Source organism: Triturus cristatus, chromosome 9 (assembly GCF_964204655.1).
Source record: "Triturus cristatus chromosome 9, aTriCri1.1, whole genome shotgun sequence".
NCBI classification, from domain to species: Eukaryota; Metazoa; Chordata; class Amphibia; order Caudata; family Salamandridae; genus Triturus; species Triturus cristatus.
This window is the reverse complement of record NC_140592.1, coordinates 214819511-214836873: the sequence shown is the minus strand read 5'-3', so window position 1 is coordinate 214836873 and position 17363 is coordinate 214819511. Positions and strand designations below refer to the sequence as shown.

The window sequence follows — 17363 nt, the reverse complement described above, 5'->3', positions numbered from 1 at the left end:
GAAGACATTGATGAATATTACAGGCTATCAGAATACTGGTGCTTTTTAAGTAGGCCACACTCCATAGAACTGTGGGGGGAGGAGACATCCTGAAAGATAAAGTCGGTCTATGCCCTAGTCATTGCCCTTTCAATTTTCGAACCAGCCAATGGCGTATATAACCAGTCTTGTTTATGTGGTATATTGCCAGTACCCAGTTTCTCAGGATATGTGTGTCTGTGGAACCTTTGTGGAGGAAGGATTAACTCTTAACCCTAACCTTGCTGTCTCCCAACACTGATGAGTAAAAGGGGCATAAGAAATGCCCACAGGGTCCAAGAGAGTAGTGTGCTAGGAGGAAGGAGTACCCTTTCACAGAAGGAAGATGTTGATAAAGGCTCAGAAATTTGGTGGACCGTGTAGGTAATGACAATCCTGGAGCCAAGGAAAATGCAGTAACTGTGAAAGAAATGGGCCCAACGAAGATGCCACACGTGGACTACACCAGAGGCAAGGATATGTATGTCTGGCCATGAGCTTGATACTTACTAAAGTCTTCAGAGAACTGCAAGACATGAGTATGGGTGTCTGTCTACTTTCAACAAGTGACTAGACTAGATAAACAGTTTTTCTATATGCATTGTAGTTCCGTGCTCACTGACCAACATTTTTATCTGCTGCTTTGGTCACCCATTCAAGTAAAAAATGTCAGAATATTGCAGCAGGCACACCACAAGACCCCAGGAACAGACGTTTTCGGCGTATGCAACCAAATTTCAGGTAGACTAGAACATGGTCTTGGATCCTGTCACACCAGTTTACATGTACTTAATGATGTGCAGATGTTCTGAGCAAGACTTCATAATTGATTACAATTCTGATGCTAAAGGATGTTGTCTTTATATTGACAGCACATGAAACAGCAGTTTAAAATTATTGTATTCCTCAACAAGGTACCCATCAAGCTTCTTGTACATAGCTGTGGTATTGCACTCATCAACCATGCCCAGGTTTGAAGCCACCGGTTAACGAGTGAAACCAGAGCAGGGTTTTTTTGTTTGGACCAAGGCCAGACATTTTTCTGCAGCGATGCTCCTTCTAAGACGTGCTGGTTCAGCTTCAACTGATTGGTTTGAATTGCCCAACTAATTTGTAGCTGGTTATTGGGGCATGACCTTTCTTCAGTAGACAACACTCTTCCAGTTAAGAAACTGCTGCTCAGGAAAAGAAAATCTCAGTATTCTGCCCTCCCCCGCTCATTGAACACCAGCAATAAGTATACCAAGCTGAAAGACCCAGTATTACAGTACTAAATTATGAAAATGAATTCCTGAAGTGGGTTCGCAGCTGCAATGTGTAGAGGACACGTCTCTGGAGTTTTCCTATTAACATCATAGCCTTGTATTGATTTGTCTGAAGTGGAACCACTTCAGAATCCGAGCGAGAGCATTGAAAAGAGATGATACATTTATGAGGCAACCCTCAATATTTGATTGAAGGTCGGGAAGGACCGTGCTATCATTCAAATGAACCTGTTCATAGATCCTTGAGAGAATCCACTCTATAAGCAACCCGGGTTCATATCAGTCAAGCAGCATCTAGGGCAGCTGAATCACATTTACTCCACCTAACGATGTAGCTTAATACTTGAGAGAAGGTGTGTACTGTTTTCAAAGCAGAAGGCGAATGTCTCAGCACAATAGTGTTATTGTGTGTGTATAGCCACATATTAGGCACACCCCTTGAATGTGTTCAGCATATCCAATGAAGATACTCTGTGACTCCATGTCTGCATGAAATAAGTCACAGGAGAAAGAGCGTAGCTATCCCTCTTGCCCTGCTTGAGATGTAAGGGAGCAGAAGTCATTCACAGTTGTTAAACTGTACAAAGTTCTGACAGTGCCCAAAAATGCAGAACCAAATCCCAACGTTACCACTACTGTTAAAAACAATGCATCACTTTATACGATCACGAGTTTTTCTTGCAGCCAGAGAAATGTCAACAAGAGATGTATCATCATTGTGACCAGGGGGCAGGCACATAATGGGGTTGCGGTTTGTTATTAGAGACGTTTCATGATGCTAAATTTGTTGATATGATTAATGGCCAAAATGACCTTCGCCAATCCAGACAGCAGGATCTTTACAATGATCTTATGTTTGATCAACTAAAAATGCCTTTTGCTGCCACGCTTGATTGTTGGGGTGGCCTTCTTCAGGATATGAGAAATTGATGCAATTCCCAAAGAGCTGCACAGATTCCTTGCTTGTTACAATATTCTCAGCGTATTTTGAAATGCAAAGATAGCTTTCTTTCTCTAGTAATGTTCTGTAGAATTCAGCAGCTAATCCACCCTCTCCGGTGCTTTTTCCGTGTTAATGTTTTACCCTGCCTTATACATTTCATGTAATGTAACTGGATGGTCTGGGTAGCCTCTCCTTTGCTGTGAAAATTGCATTATGATAAACTTGGCTAATGGCATTTCGAGATTTCCACATCGTTGGAGAGTTTTGAATTGTGGATATTATTATTATTATTAAATTCCATGGAAGGCTTCTTTATCTTTTCTAGTACACAGGATCGAGTCGCATTGTTTTTTAAGATAGTTGGGACAGAAGTTTTACTGTCCGCCAACCTTAGATTATCTACTGCTAGCAGTATGACTTTTTAAAATCTTTTTTGGAATGTGTCTTTTGGAGTCTTATTAAGTGTATGCTCTATCTTAGCAGAGATAATTGATTACGTTTTTATTATATCCTAAGCAAGTCAAATGTAGTTAGATCTTGTTTGGATATAGCAAAAGGACAGTCTAGGTTCTTAACTTGTAGGAAAAACTATTACACTTAAGTTCTACATCATTAGATACTGAAACTTAAAAAGAAATTCAAGCCTTACCTTGCTCCACATTTAATTTCTCCCTCCATTCTTGTTGTTGAGTTTTTTTTCCAGCCTTGTCTCTGATATCATATTCCTTGCTTTAGCTGGCATCCTTCAGATTGAAGCAGGCTCTTTGATCAATCTCTTTATATTCAAACATGTTCCCTGTAATTTTTCCTTTTACTTGGTTTCTCGGGTGAGACCGTATGCTCCCGAACCCTTTTTGCAGGTGGTGATCCCTTCAGTATGTCTTGTAGTTCGTAATTCATGGCTATTCCTTTACCTATTCTTGAATTGTGCCCCTGAACTCCTACTCTCTTTTCTATGGAGTTGGTGTTGCTCTAAAAGGTAGCGAACTAACAATATTCCTGTTATTGGAACTTGCTGAAGAATCCACCTCAACCGTTTATTGCTGTACTGTATGAGATATCTTAGTATCTTCTTGCCAAATATTTACTTGATGCTTCATATCTGCACTGTATAGCCTGTGAAATGTATATACCAGGAATATTGTTAGTGACTTTTCCATAATGACATGAAGTAATAGTACATGTTTGTGGTCCAGGTGGGCAGACACTCTGAGTGCATTCCAGAACCTGCAAATTGACTTGCTCTGAGACTTTGGAGTGGGTCCGAGTATTATTACAGCCATAAATGTGTGCTCTTTAGCAGGAATGGGAATTTTTTTATGAATGGGGATATTGTTGTAGGCTTGTAGAAAGATTTCTCCATTCATCTATACATAGTTGCTGTATACTGTTGTGTTTGCTCAAAGATCTGCGCACATACATTAGCTGCTTAGAATGGGATGGCTTCAATTTAAAAAATAAATCGCTAAATAAAATTGAATGATTAGTTACAGTTTTCAGATAAAAGATATTTTAAATTTGCTATCGAAAGATTATAAAACTCAGTATAGTTTATATTTTGATTTCTTTTCAGAAACAGCTTTTGAAGCTGATTAGGCGGTTTTCCAGGATATAGGGCATCTACTTCCTTCTCTCCTCCAGTGTATAGGAATTCACACTTTCCCCACAGTTCTTTGAATGTGGTCTTGCCTCATTGGGAATGGCAACCAATCTTCCTCTCCCGCCCCATAACAGAATCTTTCTCTGACAAGGCTCATATCTTTCTGTGGAACTTTAGCTTAACGCATTTTCCTTTTTCACATGGCCAGCTTATATTGTCAGAAAGAGGCAGACACAGCCATCCACTCAGAAAGGGTGCAGCACCTCAATTTTTTTGTAGGTATCCAGTCGTGGTCAGTTGCCTGTTGCGCATACTTTAGTATGGCCAGTAGAGGCCCGTCCCCTGCCAAAGTGCCAGGGCGGGCCGGAGGAGGGAGGTGGAGGGGTAGTGTTCGGGGAGAAAAAAAAAGAAAAAATAACTTAACTGAATACCGCCGCCCGCCGAATCGCGCTTTTCCTTCTTCTTCTGGGCACTTCTTCCAGACTGCACTGAGGCCAATCCTGACGCTGCATGAAAGTGTCAGGGTTGGTCTGAGCGCTGTCCACTTGCACACCCAGACAGACTGGGAACCTGTGCCTAATCTCTCCAGCCCCAGCAACGCAGCTGGGGCGAGCTTCAGTGCGCATGATGGTTTGTCCGGCCGGAGATGGCTGGCCAAACTGTCATGCGCTGCCACTGTAACACTTCCCCACCAGCAGTGCCATTCCCTTGGACCTGCCCCAAGACTCGTCAGAGTCCTGGGGGCGGGTCCAGGGGGATTAAAATAAAACGATAATAAAACTGGTTTAAAACACGTTTTATTTGAGGGTGGTGGCTCTCATCCACCCTAATGGAGGGGCCGCCACTGAGTTTGGCCTCTTTGAAATGGTATCCCACAGTGTTCTGAGTTCTTGTTGAAGTGGGGTGAAAGACTTCCATTAATATCCCCATGGATAACTGATTCATCTCAGGCAGTACTTCAGCCACTTTTGCTGTCCTATGCTTTGCATCTCTTCTGCCAGTGCCTGCCACAGAGGATGGGCCTGGCACTTGGCACATTTACCGTGTTCGGTAACTGCTAACCATTGTGACTATCTTTGATAAGGTGATGCTTTCTTCTAGGCCACAGATTGGCCTGCTCAACTGGCCTTAACATATGGAGGTTTCTCAATTAGTTTTTCCCTATTAATTTTAGTTTTGTTAATTGGAACCACCTCCATGTTAACCTGTTTTAGATAGGGAAGATAGATGGAGGTGGACAGCGAATGGACACACTTTAAGACAGTGGAGACTTCTACATCAATAGCTGAGATGCCTATCTTGGCATCTTGTTTTCATGAAGCTACGTATTCGCTGGTTGATCGCCCTGTAACACCCCAACCTCTCGTGTACATCCCAACCAATCTACCACAAACATCCAACACAGTGAGGGAGGTGATGGACTCCCGTCATGTCAAACTGCACAGATGTACAAGGAAGGGCCAGCAGTCAGCCTTCCTTACTGCTTACTTGTCAAGCAGTGTGAAAATGTTCTGTCTTAGGCTTGTTGTGTTCTCAGTGATACAAGGATGGGAACCTCTGTTCATCAGGCGGCATACCTAATACTAAGTGCTGAAGGTGTGGAAATGGGACAGTTACAACTTCTGTAACTAAATAAACCTCTTTTTGCTGTGTAAGCCCTTACTACTCTGATTACTTGAAGAGCTCTGCTGTACCGGTGTTTTAATCTTGAGTACGAAGGCCTTGCCTTCCATCGTTGATCTTGTATTGCACAGTTTCCTAATATTGTCGTCTTTTCTTGAAGACTTCCTTTCTTCTCTCCTGCGTGTCAAATTGACTGAGAAGTGTGTCGAATTTTCTGTCAACAGCAGTTACTGAATCTTATTTTGTTGCCAACCTATTTTCAGCTGTCTCTTCCCTCCCAGATGTGAATGCCATCGGGTGTTTACTGAGCGGCACGCTTTCCACGTCTACCGTTCCAATGCACGGCGGCCGGGGAAGGCGGGCGTGGGGGGCTGAGGGAAGAATCAGGGGCGTGGCTTCCTTTGGTGGAGCTGGTGCATTGCCACCGGGGCCTAGAGGCCTGGGGGCATACATAACCCTGATTATTGTGGTAATTAATTACAACAGCTGCCACGGGCCAGTTTCCTTCCTTGCACTAGGGCCCATGACACACTGGCTACTACTGGGGAGGGTTGGAGATTATCATTTCGCGTTGGCGACTGGTATTTATTGTAATCTAATGCCCTTTCTGCGCGCTTTAGAATATCTCCAACTTCCAAATTACACGAGGTAGGAAGGGTTGACTCTGCCCTTGGAAGTGAAGGTCCACACGCGATATGCAAATATTATGCATTTTTTAACTCCATGATGCAGCAATTAAAAAATGTAATTCCGTACAGTGACAGTTGGAATCCAACTGTTATATCAAATCCTGTTGTAAATTTGTGAAAAAATAGTAGCTTATATATATTTTTTCTATTTCTGCTATTTTTTCCTCTACTGACATGCTGATGTAGCATTTCCACTTTTTGTGGCACCCCTCACTTGCCTGGATCAGTAAGCAGACCTGAAATTAATTGTTTGACAGTAAATAGCATGAAGGCTTTGTTTTGACCCTACACTGAATTTTTTTCAAGACCAGACTTTAGTTGCATTTTTTTTACTCTAGAATAAAATGTCATAAATTGATATAACCGGTGATTGTGAGGCATCATCTTTTTGCGTCTTCATAACTTTGGACAGACTGTGCTACAGGCATGTTGTCTTACCTTTTGTACTCTGACTCTTCTCTTCCTTGCTCCTGGGTATCATTTTGGCGCTGATGTAATGCACATTTATGTAGGGAGATGATATGTTTCTGAAAATGTTTCGGGCCCGCATCCAAGTGCATAGATCAAGAGATTACAAGTTAATCCTCAAAGTATAGTGAGTAACTGTATGGGCCCCTTTTTTCCTGGGCACAATTCTGCGCAATATTCCATTTTCCATGGGGATTAATGCTCTCTTTTACCACTTGCTCTGATCAAGTGGTAAAGGAGGGTAGTTGGGCCTGTGTGGGTAGGGCCTGGAGGAGAGAGGTGGAAAGGATGGCAGCAGAAGGGGGAGGATGTGGCTAAGCTGGGGGTGGCGGCATTACATAATCTCCTATACTGTTTAAAGGGTTTGTTCTGACCTGAGGACTGGGGCCAGGGTGCAATTGTACCAGAGGATTTTACTCACCGGAGATATAACTCTGCTCAATTTATAATCTGGACCCTTGTGGTGCCATGACACCTGCATCAGTTATGTGGTTGGAATACAGTTCAGCCGTCTGGGTACAGAGTGCAGGTTACTTCCAGAGTAGTTGCTTTAAATGAATAAGATATCATTTTGGAGAGTTACTCAGGACTGTTGACTTGGTACTGAAACTTCAGAAAACCATCTAACATAACAAGTACCAGTAATGGTGTGGTAGTTCAGTCATTTAAAACTAGCATAACTGATTGGAAGGGCACCTTTTACCTTCCTAGTCAATGGGAAAGTAGCTCACCCCAGTGTGAAACTGTAGAGCTGCACGACAGTTTCCATAGGTGCCAAGCTTCTTACTCACTGCGTACACTGTTCTGTGGTCGAAGAGGAAGAAATGGGGCAAAATGTACTACATTGTCTGAAGTTAGTCAGGCACCAGATTTAATCCTCCACTGGGCTGACTAGATTTGTTTTCTCTCCTTTTAGGATCACAGTATGAGCTACTAACTACATACGAGTCTCACTAGGGGATACCCTTCCAAGGAAGACCAAAACAGTTAAAAAAAAAAAAAGATAATCTAGGCAAATCATTCACAAATCACTGTGCCTTCCACAGCCTAAGGGCCCTTAATGGCCGAACGAAGGACGACCAGCCTCCATGTCCCAAACATTGTATTGCAAGCTCTAAGTCAATCCTCGATTACACACTTGTGAATGGGCCACTGTTTTCCCTCTTCGACGTTTTTATAATAGACCAGCGTACAGAAAGGGATCATTTTCCACGACAAATACAATTTAACCTTGATATCCCAACTCAGAAAGTAGCCCAGATTCAGGGATCCACACCTCACACTGAATCTGAAGAGGTTATTTTTGAAGGACTTCATTGCAAGTTCAATTAAGTCCGTGCTCAAAGCTTTCTAAGCCATGTCTTCAGCCAACTTCCAAAATGTCATCAGCACATGGAAGACCTTAGTAGCAACTATACTCGCATGCAAAAAACCAGCAAATGGCAATGTCCACCTACTGACTCTTAGCCTGGCAAGGCCCCGAAGCCTGCCAGCCTTCAGTCCCATCCTCTCAAACTAGGCAGAAAGCATTTGGGCGGTTTGTTCACTGCAGACGATTCACTCCTGATGAGCCATACAAAAATAGGCCTGCAGAGACAGTTAAACATTCATTGTACATTCATATTCCATCAAGAGACATCTTGGGGTACATCTACAGAAGACTAAAATAATGATTATAGGTTACAAAATCTAAATGGGGGGCGAGTGGTTCCCAAACGGCAGCAAGATCCCCAAAGATAACATCTATATGTACCTGGGTGTCCAAATTGACATCTGAGGATTCTTACTACCACACAAAAAATATATTTGTAACAGGGCAAGATCCCTGTTGGATGCCTTTTATAAAATTGGAAAAGCACCTGCCTGTGTCCTCAAAACCTCTTTTAGAGGTAATCGGGGGGAAAAACTGATACTGAATCTTTCATATGGCTCAGAAGCCCTGTATGGTAGGGATGCACAGCTACTTGGCACTCTGGTCTTGAGTACATATTGGAAGATCTTTGTATTACCCCCCGGGGCATCCCTGTACCAAATACAGCTGGAGTGTAGACTCCTCAACCAAAAAGCAATGCACCAGGGGTCATTTGTAATATTTTGGCATAGCCTTTTGTAGCTCGAAAGCTGACAGGGTAAATCAACTCCTGTGGACAGGAAGGCAGACTCAAGGTGCGTCTCTAGCACCTAGGGCATACCTGGATCAGGCAGTCGTAAATCTGCAACTAGGTGCTGTATGGTACCAGACCACTCCTTTCTTGGCCTTCAAAACAAACCTTAGTAAATAAAGCCATGTGGCTTTTCTCTTTCATTAGTTCAATTATCTTTATTAGGTTTAAAAATAAAAAAAAGTAGTATTAAAATATAACAAGCTTTTTCGCACTACATACATTATGAGAGATCAATTCAGCATCTTTAAAAAAAGAAAAGAAAACATTTGATATTAACTAGTTGGGTTTGTCTTGGGGAAGTCCAAAATGGAAGGAGTGGAAGAAAGAGGAATATATGAGCAGAAAACATGATTAGACAAATGAGGGAATAGAGGGGATGCTAGTTAGGGGGCCGTGAGTAAGTAGTGTGAGGCCAGATTCTAGTGTTGGCCCAGATCCCCCATGTGTCTTGTTATTCCCTATCAGAAGAGGACTGATGTGAGATGATAGAGGGGTACTCTGCTATATGCTCTTTGAATTGTATTAGCATGGTGTCCCAGGCTGCTGCTATGAGACGTTTTCTTATCTTCGGGCTTCCTCTCAATACAGCGCAGTACTTTCTGCTACTCCAATGGAGCAAAGCTTGATACCATTGGAGAAAGGATGGGGACTGCTGTGCACGTCAAACGCATAGTTAGTATGCACTCGGCTAAAAGAAGGGCTAAATTAGCAAAGCGCATTCCCACTTTAAAACTTCTCCTCCTTGGAAAAATACCCAGCGCTGTAGCTTCCCATGAGTTGAGTGTTGTTAGCTCTGTAACTGTAGATAATGGGGTGTGTACCAATTGCCAGAAACTGGCAATATCTGGGCACGCCCAAAGCATGTGCCGAAGGTCAGCCGACAGCGGGCGTCATCTAGGGTAGGCACATTCAGCTGATGAAGAGCGTGCCGGCAAGGCGATCATACACTTATATGGTCATAAACTGTTACAAGGCCCTGCATTTTCAACCGTATCTGGCAGCTGGCTTCTCTTCAGTGGTGAAATTGCAGATCATCAGGTATCGACTTGGAGGCCTACCAACTCTAGATCTGGCCTCAAGATGGCAGAACCCGAATGGCAGGAATACATTTTGGTTATGCAACTGTCACTGGGGAACCATCAAACACATAACATGTGCCAGCTCTGCTCTCCTGACGTTAACAAGACGATTCAGAACATGTGGAAGAGCAGTGATTGAGGCCCTGCTAGCCACTGATCTTGGACCAGCCGCTCGCTTTGTCAAATTTCTGTCTTGCGCAGCAAACAGACTAAAAGATGAAGCGGCAGTGTTTTCTTGAAAACTTTGAATATAACATTACCCCCACACTTACCTGGCCATTGGCTCCCTGACCCACATCGCGTCTTTTAGCCTTCCATTGCTGCATTTTTACCCTAGTGACTTGATTTTATGAATTAGCAGCAACATAAGTAGCTCTATAGGTTTAGCACCTACATGTACCATCACAATATTCTCCACGTCTTTGTACGCAATGGCTTCATTATTGGAGTATTCAGCTGTGTTATTTTGTTTGTAATTAATCCAAACACATTTTTAACGCACACTGATTTGATGTTAATGAATCTCTTTGATACATTTTGGGGCCCCATGACCTGCATTGACATGAATTATTGTGCTTTTTAAAGTTTCTTTTATATGTAATGGTTTTTAATAACTGTGCGTATATTTAATAAATAATAATAATGTTTCTTCCCAATTGTCTTACTGCCTTAGTACTGGTAAATACCCCTTACCAGATCCTCTTATTGACTGAGTATTAATTAACCTTAAAGTCGGGATACATGCACATCTGTTTCAAAAAATGTTATGGAAAGTAGAACACCAGTAAAACATATTTTAAAGGCAAACCCTTTTTTTTGTTCCTACTAAGTATAAATGTATAAAAGGTGGAAGACGAAACCTTGAATAAAAATGTCCTTTGTGGCGTCCATTCGATAAGCCAGTATGAAGTTGTTGCTGGCCAAGATAACTTAGACCCAGTAACGTACTACAGTTCTAGTTATGTTGTTGATGTTGGGGGTCCAGTAACATCAACAAGTATCATATTCTACCGAGGCAAGATTTCAGATCATTAAATAAAGGAGCCTTTATGTTGAGCTATTCACTGTGTTTTCTTCAACGAACTTTGCAAAGCAGAAAAAAACACAAGGTAGCAGGCCTTCTCCATCTTTACACCAAGTATCTTGACTGCCATCAGGACTGCCCCAACCCTGCTTCAATTTAAGAGAAGCACACCTCTTTAAAGAACCCTACCTCACAATCCCTTACAGTCCACATTCGCTCACAAAACCCGCTACTCCTCCAGCTTCTTGTTGACTGTATCTTTGCCTTTGACCATGTACAGTTCTCCGCTACCTTTTGGCTGAGTTTGTGCTATACAAAACACCCCTGCATTCATACATGCATGCACTCCTGAGTTTAATACAGTCTTGAGAATTGTGATCCCTCCTCCTAACAATTTATTCTATTTCCCAGGTTTGGTGCTTTCCAGCTATTTCTTTGTGTACTGCATGCAGCTGTTGTGACATGATGTAGATCTTTTGTTAGGTAGTGACACTGCTCGAGCAAGCACATCCACCACCACAATCGTCCACCACTTTCTCCCCTTTTGACTCTCCCATTAAAAAACCTGGTAGCCTAATGTCCAACACTAAATCGAAAGCCATTGTTTGTCACGCTGACCCTTCAACTGCTTCCCTCAAGCATAACGTTTGGAGATACCCTCCATTTTATATGTCTGCACAACTAAATATACATTCATTATTTGAGGCTGGGTTTAACCCCTTCAGTGCCCGCCCCTTTCCCCGCCCTGTGCCGGCCGTTGTATTAGCGGGCGGGGTCTATGACGAGCTGGACTCGTCATGGGCACAGCGCCACCGCGGCCCATGACGAGTCCAGCTCGTCATGGGCACTGAAGGGGTTAATTGCCTGTTAATAAGAGACTTCGTGGAGAAAGTCATAGTAAAGCACAAAAAATGGCACCTTATAGCATATCTGCCTATGGTGCCTCTTTAGGATGTTTCAGAAATTCTTGCCGCCTTCTTCATTTTCCAGATAATACATTAGAATGTCCGCCCAGACGACATAGGTTTGCGGATTTCAAATCAGATTGGTGTGACCAGAGGCTGTTGTCTGTAGTGTTGTTAAGGAACTTTGACTTCAAATTTCTTTGACTTGTAGTTTAAGCAGTCTTTCTACTTCCTGCCAGTATAAGAGTAGGGACTCCAGTTTAACTCAACTGCTTCAGACAATTGTCCAAGTCGTTATGTAAATTTGCGCAGATGAAACAATACCAAAGAGTAAAGTGACAAAAATATTTCAACATCTCTTTAAAGATCGGACATATGTTCATTTGTGTAATGGGCATAAATCTATCTTGAACCGTCCTAAACAATAACCGAGGAATAGTTTTTAGTATTTTCATGAAGAGTTTGAAAAACTGGCTCTTACGTAGACAAACTCTCCTACTTGTTATGGATCTGTGCTGAGAGTCCTTGGTATATTGGCACACACCAGCAAAAAGTTTTACAATGCGCATAAAATATCATACAGCTGTAGGATATGCACTGAATATATATTGCATGAGTCGCAATCAATGCAGCGGTGAAACCTACACACATTTATTTAAAGTATTTAACGTCTTTGTAATGTCACCTTGCAGCATGCTCTAAGAACAGCTATACTTGTGTAGGCTAAAAAGGTAGTTACGAGCCCCAGTGGCTGTGACCGCACATCTCCAGTCCTGTGTTCTCAGTCTCCACCTTGTTTGTAAGGTTTTCATGTGATTGCGAACCTGAGCAGACTTCAGAAGTTTGCTGAACTGTCAGTGGTTTCTTTCTGGCCTCAAATTAGGGGCAATATCATTTCAGTGTTCTGTTTCTCTCCCGGTCCTTTGCACCTATTGTGCTTTATTTGCGGTGCACAGAAACTTGAATTTAATTCAGAAATCCACTGGGAGTCAGTGGAATCATTTAAACACAACTCGAGCAGCATCCTTTTTCCGCTGCTCAAGACATAGTCATGTTGTCTTATTAAGCACTGTACTGATGTGTTTTTGATATGGTCTCCGTAGATGATGTTTCAAGAATCAAGTCTCATCTTTAGCAAGACCAAAGTAGTTTAACTCTGTTTTGGAGTTGAAGATGTCTGAGGGTTTTCTTAAACATTCCTGTTTCCATAGATTTAGACATAGGGGTTGATTACGATGTCGTTCGGAAAGCATTGTGACCGAATCGGTCTTGGAATGGTTTCCGACCAAATTGGAATCGGGGAATCTGAACGACCAATTACGATGGTTTCAGCCTGTGTTCTGACCGAATACACATGCTACCATTGAAGAAAGGGGTGGCTGGGAAAAATAGTGCACCCCATTGTGCCTGCCACACTGTGCATGGTTGCAAAGAGGGGTCCTTTGGGTACCCCCACGGGCCCCATTCGGATGGCTCCGGGGGAAGGGGTGCCTGCTATGGGCCTCCAAAGTCAGATTTCGACAGCCGATCCGTGTCGAAACAACTGATTCGGAAAGGCTGTCCGAATCGGACATTGTAATCGCTTGGTCGGAATGCCATCCGGAACCGACTCTGATCCGACTCTGAAAATCCAAACGCTTTCTGAACATGGTAATCGGTCGTTCGGAAAGCTTTCCGAATGGATCGGAAAGACTGGTTCCGAATTGGATTCGGCAGACCCGAATCCGATTCGGAGCCTTTCTGAACAACATCGTAATCGACCACTTAGACTTGCTGTCTGAGTTCGCACTCTCTGCAACTGGATTATGTGTTTTCTGTAGGTCTTTGTAGTTAATATTGCTGGAGCCTAATCTCCCATTTAACGCTACCTGAGTAGTTTCAATGTGTTTTCGGTTGGGTTGAAGATATGGGAAGTTTTCCAAAGCATAGTGTGCTGTAACTTAACCACTTGACTTGAGAAGTAAATGAGAGATCTGTGTCAAACATGGCACTTTTTTAGGTCTAGGCTTGACAGCACATGTGCTCTCTTCGAGACATGTTGTAAACAATATGTGGGCATCAGCCTGCCCATAAGCTTACTATTTGTACTCTTCAAAGTTGCTCTCCTATCCGTTGTTTCTGTATGTCCATGGCATGCATGCGTCATGCCTTTTCTTGTGTTTATCCCTCCTCCAGAGCATGGACAAAGTACTTGTGGCTATTCACTGCCCCTGTTTTGGGAGCTACTTTTTTCTCTGTCTTGGAGCACTCCATACGAGTGCTCCTGTTTTCACAACCTCTGGCTCCTCCCACCCGTCCCCAATCCTATTACTTCAATCCCACCGCAGATGTAGTAATTTTAACTCTTAGCCAGTGGCTCACCTCCCTCCTCCTGAGTATAGGCTCCGATAGAAAAGAGGAAGGGAGACTACTAATCTAGGCGGTTCTCCTCGGAGAAGGGAAGAAATCATGGGGCCCTCCATCTGTATCAACTGCAGGCGGCACGGGTACTACTCGGGTGGGTTTGCCCATGCATGTACTGAAGGCTTGTGGATCACTTTCTTAGTGTGAACGTGCATTGTAGTTAATTCTTCTTTGGGAAACCTCCAGGCATAACAAGGAATAAAGAAAAAACAACTAGCCCATAACGCAAACATTTAAATATGAAGGATTGAAGAATCAGCATATGCCATTTTAAACTACTGAAAATGTAATCAAGTTTGGAATTAAAATGTATATTACTATATGAAACTGGAATGTCTGCTGTCTCCCTAGCCAGGCAATGCATTCTACATTCAGGTCCTACGTATTTCTACTTCCATTTCGTGCTATGCACCCCAACCGTCCTCCACAAACCTTTCGTAAACTACAAATACCGCTGGCCCCTACCAGCGCGCGCATGCAACAGACCGAAGGGGCCATGCCGAGTCAATAGAGTGGTTGGATAACTTATCTGGGAACCTAAATCCTCTCTTGAGTCCATGCATGAGCCTTGAGCGGCGTTTGGATCACTTTTTGGGAATCCCCCAGGCACTGCACGCTTTATGAAGAGTTTACTGGCTGAGGTACTTGTACCAGGAGCGTAGATGGCAGGCTGTCTGTAAGAATATGTGTGCCCATCGTATGTTTACGAATTGCTTTTGTGTGATGTTTGCAGGCTTCCGATTGAAGCTGTATCGCTAGCTGTGTTCGTTTTCAGGGAAATGTACTGTTTGCTCTTTATAAGGAAAACATCAAAACGAATACCAGACTGCAATAGAAAATAAAACAACTGGCTCAGCTACTAATGCATGACGTGGGATAAATGGATAATGCATACATGCCAACATTTAAAAAACCAGTGTGGGTGATTTTTTTTCCTCAATATCAGGGAATGCATTTTCTCCTATTGACTTCTTTTGAAGCAGAGGCATTTTCAGGTGGGGTCGGGTCTTTTGTAATGTGTGAAAACGAGACGAGACTTCTGAATTTGTCTCACGTTATGTTCCCACATATTTTCTTCTGTGTGGATTGTGTACTGTCTTAGTGATTAACCACACCATATTTTACTTACAGACACATATCTTATTATCATCAGAATGGATGGTCTGTTAGGATCCACATTGGGACAGAGAAACTAGCAGTCCTCACTAGCACACCTGAGCGACTTGTAGTAACTAGTCCTAGAATGCAAAGTAAAAACCTGACCTGAATGAGTTACTCACACTGGCTCCTTGAAAGCCAGACATAGCTAGTGTCCTCAGGTCCATAAGCAACTTCAAATGCAACAGACGCCATGCTGCACACCAGCTAAACCAAGACAAAAGGTGTTTTTGCAGCCAACATATTGAATTAGCACTGTACAGGTGCAATTGAGGTATAGGTTTCTCCGGCGAAGGCTTCCAAGGCATGAGGTCCAGACAGCTTCAACTATGCATTCCACATTGACAATACCAATAGCTCGGCATTGCCGAAATCGATTGGCTTTACCTGTGCTTGTTTTACATTGAGAGCTTTTCCCCAAGACAGGCCATTCAACACTGACAGGCCATTCAAGTGTGTTGGATTTAAGTGTAGTGCCACCCAACATTAAGATCTCTGGTTTTGTATTGACGTAGCTTATGGTTTGTGCAAGTTAAAACCGTTTTTTTTCTTTTTTTTTTCTTTTTAATATGTCCTTCCGTTTTATATCACTAGCATGTGACATAAGGGTGGGCTCATTTAACCATACCAAGCAGTCAACAATTAACATGTTTTTCTTTGGTTAGCTCGCAGCCGATTGGATGTCAGGAGTACACTTATCTTGATATGTAAACTGAATTGTGCTTGATGCGTTTACTTCTAAATTTTAAATCTGAAAAGTGCAGCATTTGTCTTGAAATAAGATGTTAATCATAATATTAATAAATTATTGTAGTGTTGTTTAAGTGTTTCTTTCTTTGTAGTGTGTCCTACACAGTGGAGACAGCTCCACATGCTTTTATCTTTTTCTTTTTTTTTTTTAAGATCTCAGGTTTAAGTCTACCTCTTCCTCCGAAAAAACTCCTTGGAAATATGGATCGTGAATTCATAGCAGAGAGACAGAAGGGGCTTCAAAGCTATCTGAATTTTATCACTACAAATCAAATACTGTGTAATTATGAGCTGGTTAAGAAGTTTTTAGACCCCAATAGCTACTCTGCAAACTACACCGGTAAGTTAAAATGCTTCTTTCCCAGCAAACTTGCCAGCTTTATGACTTAGACTTTTGTCATGTTACCTGCCCGCCTCCTTTAGTACCTTGTTCTCCCATCAGACCTCTTTTCACAGCTCATACCTCTTGTCTGTCTCATTCACAAACACTAGACATGCTGCACAACTCATTCCTTTACTTTTTCTTATATGGAATGTTGTGTTATATCATTAATGTGGCAGTTTCCTACAGCGATCCCCTTCCTCATGCATCACAGACCTGTCGTTCACCATATAATGGCTTATGTTTAAGCTCTATATTAGTCCTTGCATGTATTCTTTTTAAAACTCTCCTTCCCGCCATCTTTTGTCCCTCTGTTTATGTTCTCCCAGTTCCCTGCCCGCCACCACTCATCTTCATTCATCACTTTTATCCACGTTTTCATTTATCATGAAACCCAGGATCTTACAATTTAAACCCTGTACTTCTACATAACTCTTCACCAACCTTTAATGTTAGGTGCCTTGTCAGTATGTGTTAAAAACCCTAATTGTTCTTATCATGATAAATCATCTCTATGTCTGGACTCCTCTAGTGGTTTCCTTTTGTTTCTTACTGTGCCTCCAGGTTTTTAGACTTCCTAGTCGGTACCCAGATAGTAACGATCCCTACACCTCACCCATCCTTTGTCCAGTAAAACTAGACTCTTGTGCCCTTTTAATCTCACTTATTCACAGAGACTATCCGCCTCCTCTTAGACCCTAAATTATTTTCTCTTTCAGTTAGAAGTTTGTTGAGTTTTGCTATTCTCAGTTATTGTTTGTCCATGTATCCTCTTACCTCTAAGGGTGTCTTCTATTTTTTTTTATGCCTCTGCTGACTATACTTGCGTCCCTTAGCCTGATGTTGCCCCTTTGTTCCAAGCCTCACTCTGGGTCACTTTCCAGCTCTGCT

General features: G+C 42.5%; 1 protein-coding gene across 4 annotated transcripts in view; it reads left to right on the top strand.

Annotated features, from left to right (window-relative positions):
* Positions 1-17363, top strand: part of PXK (PX domain containing serine/threonine kinase like) — a 283519-nt gene that overhangs the window by 140165 nt on the left and 125991 nt on the right. For all 4 annotated transcript variants that reach the window (XM_085624745.1, XM_085624748.1, XM_085624746.1 and 1 more), the window contains exon 4: positions 16244-16430. In XM_085624745.1, coding sequence (XP_085480871.1) covers positions 16244-16430 — 187 coding nt within the window. The remainder of the gene's footprint in view (positions 1-16243; positions 16431-17363) is intronic.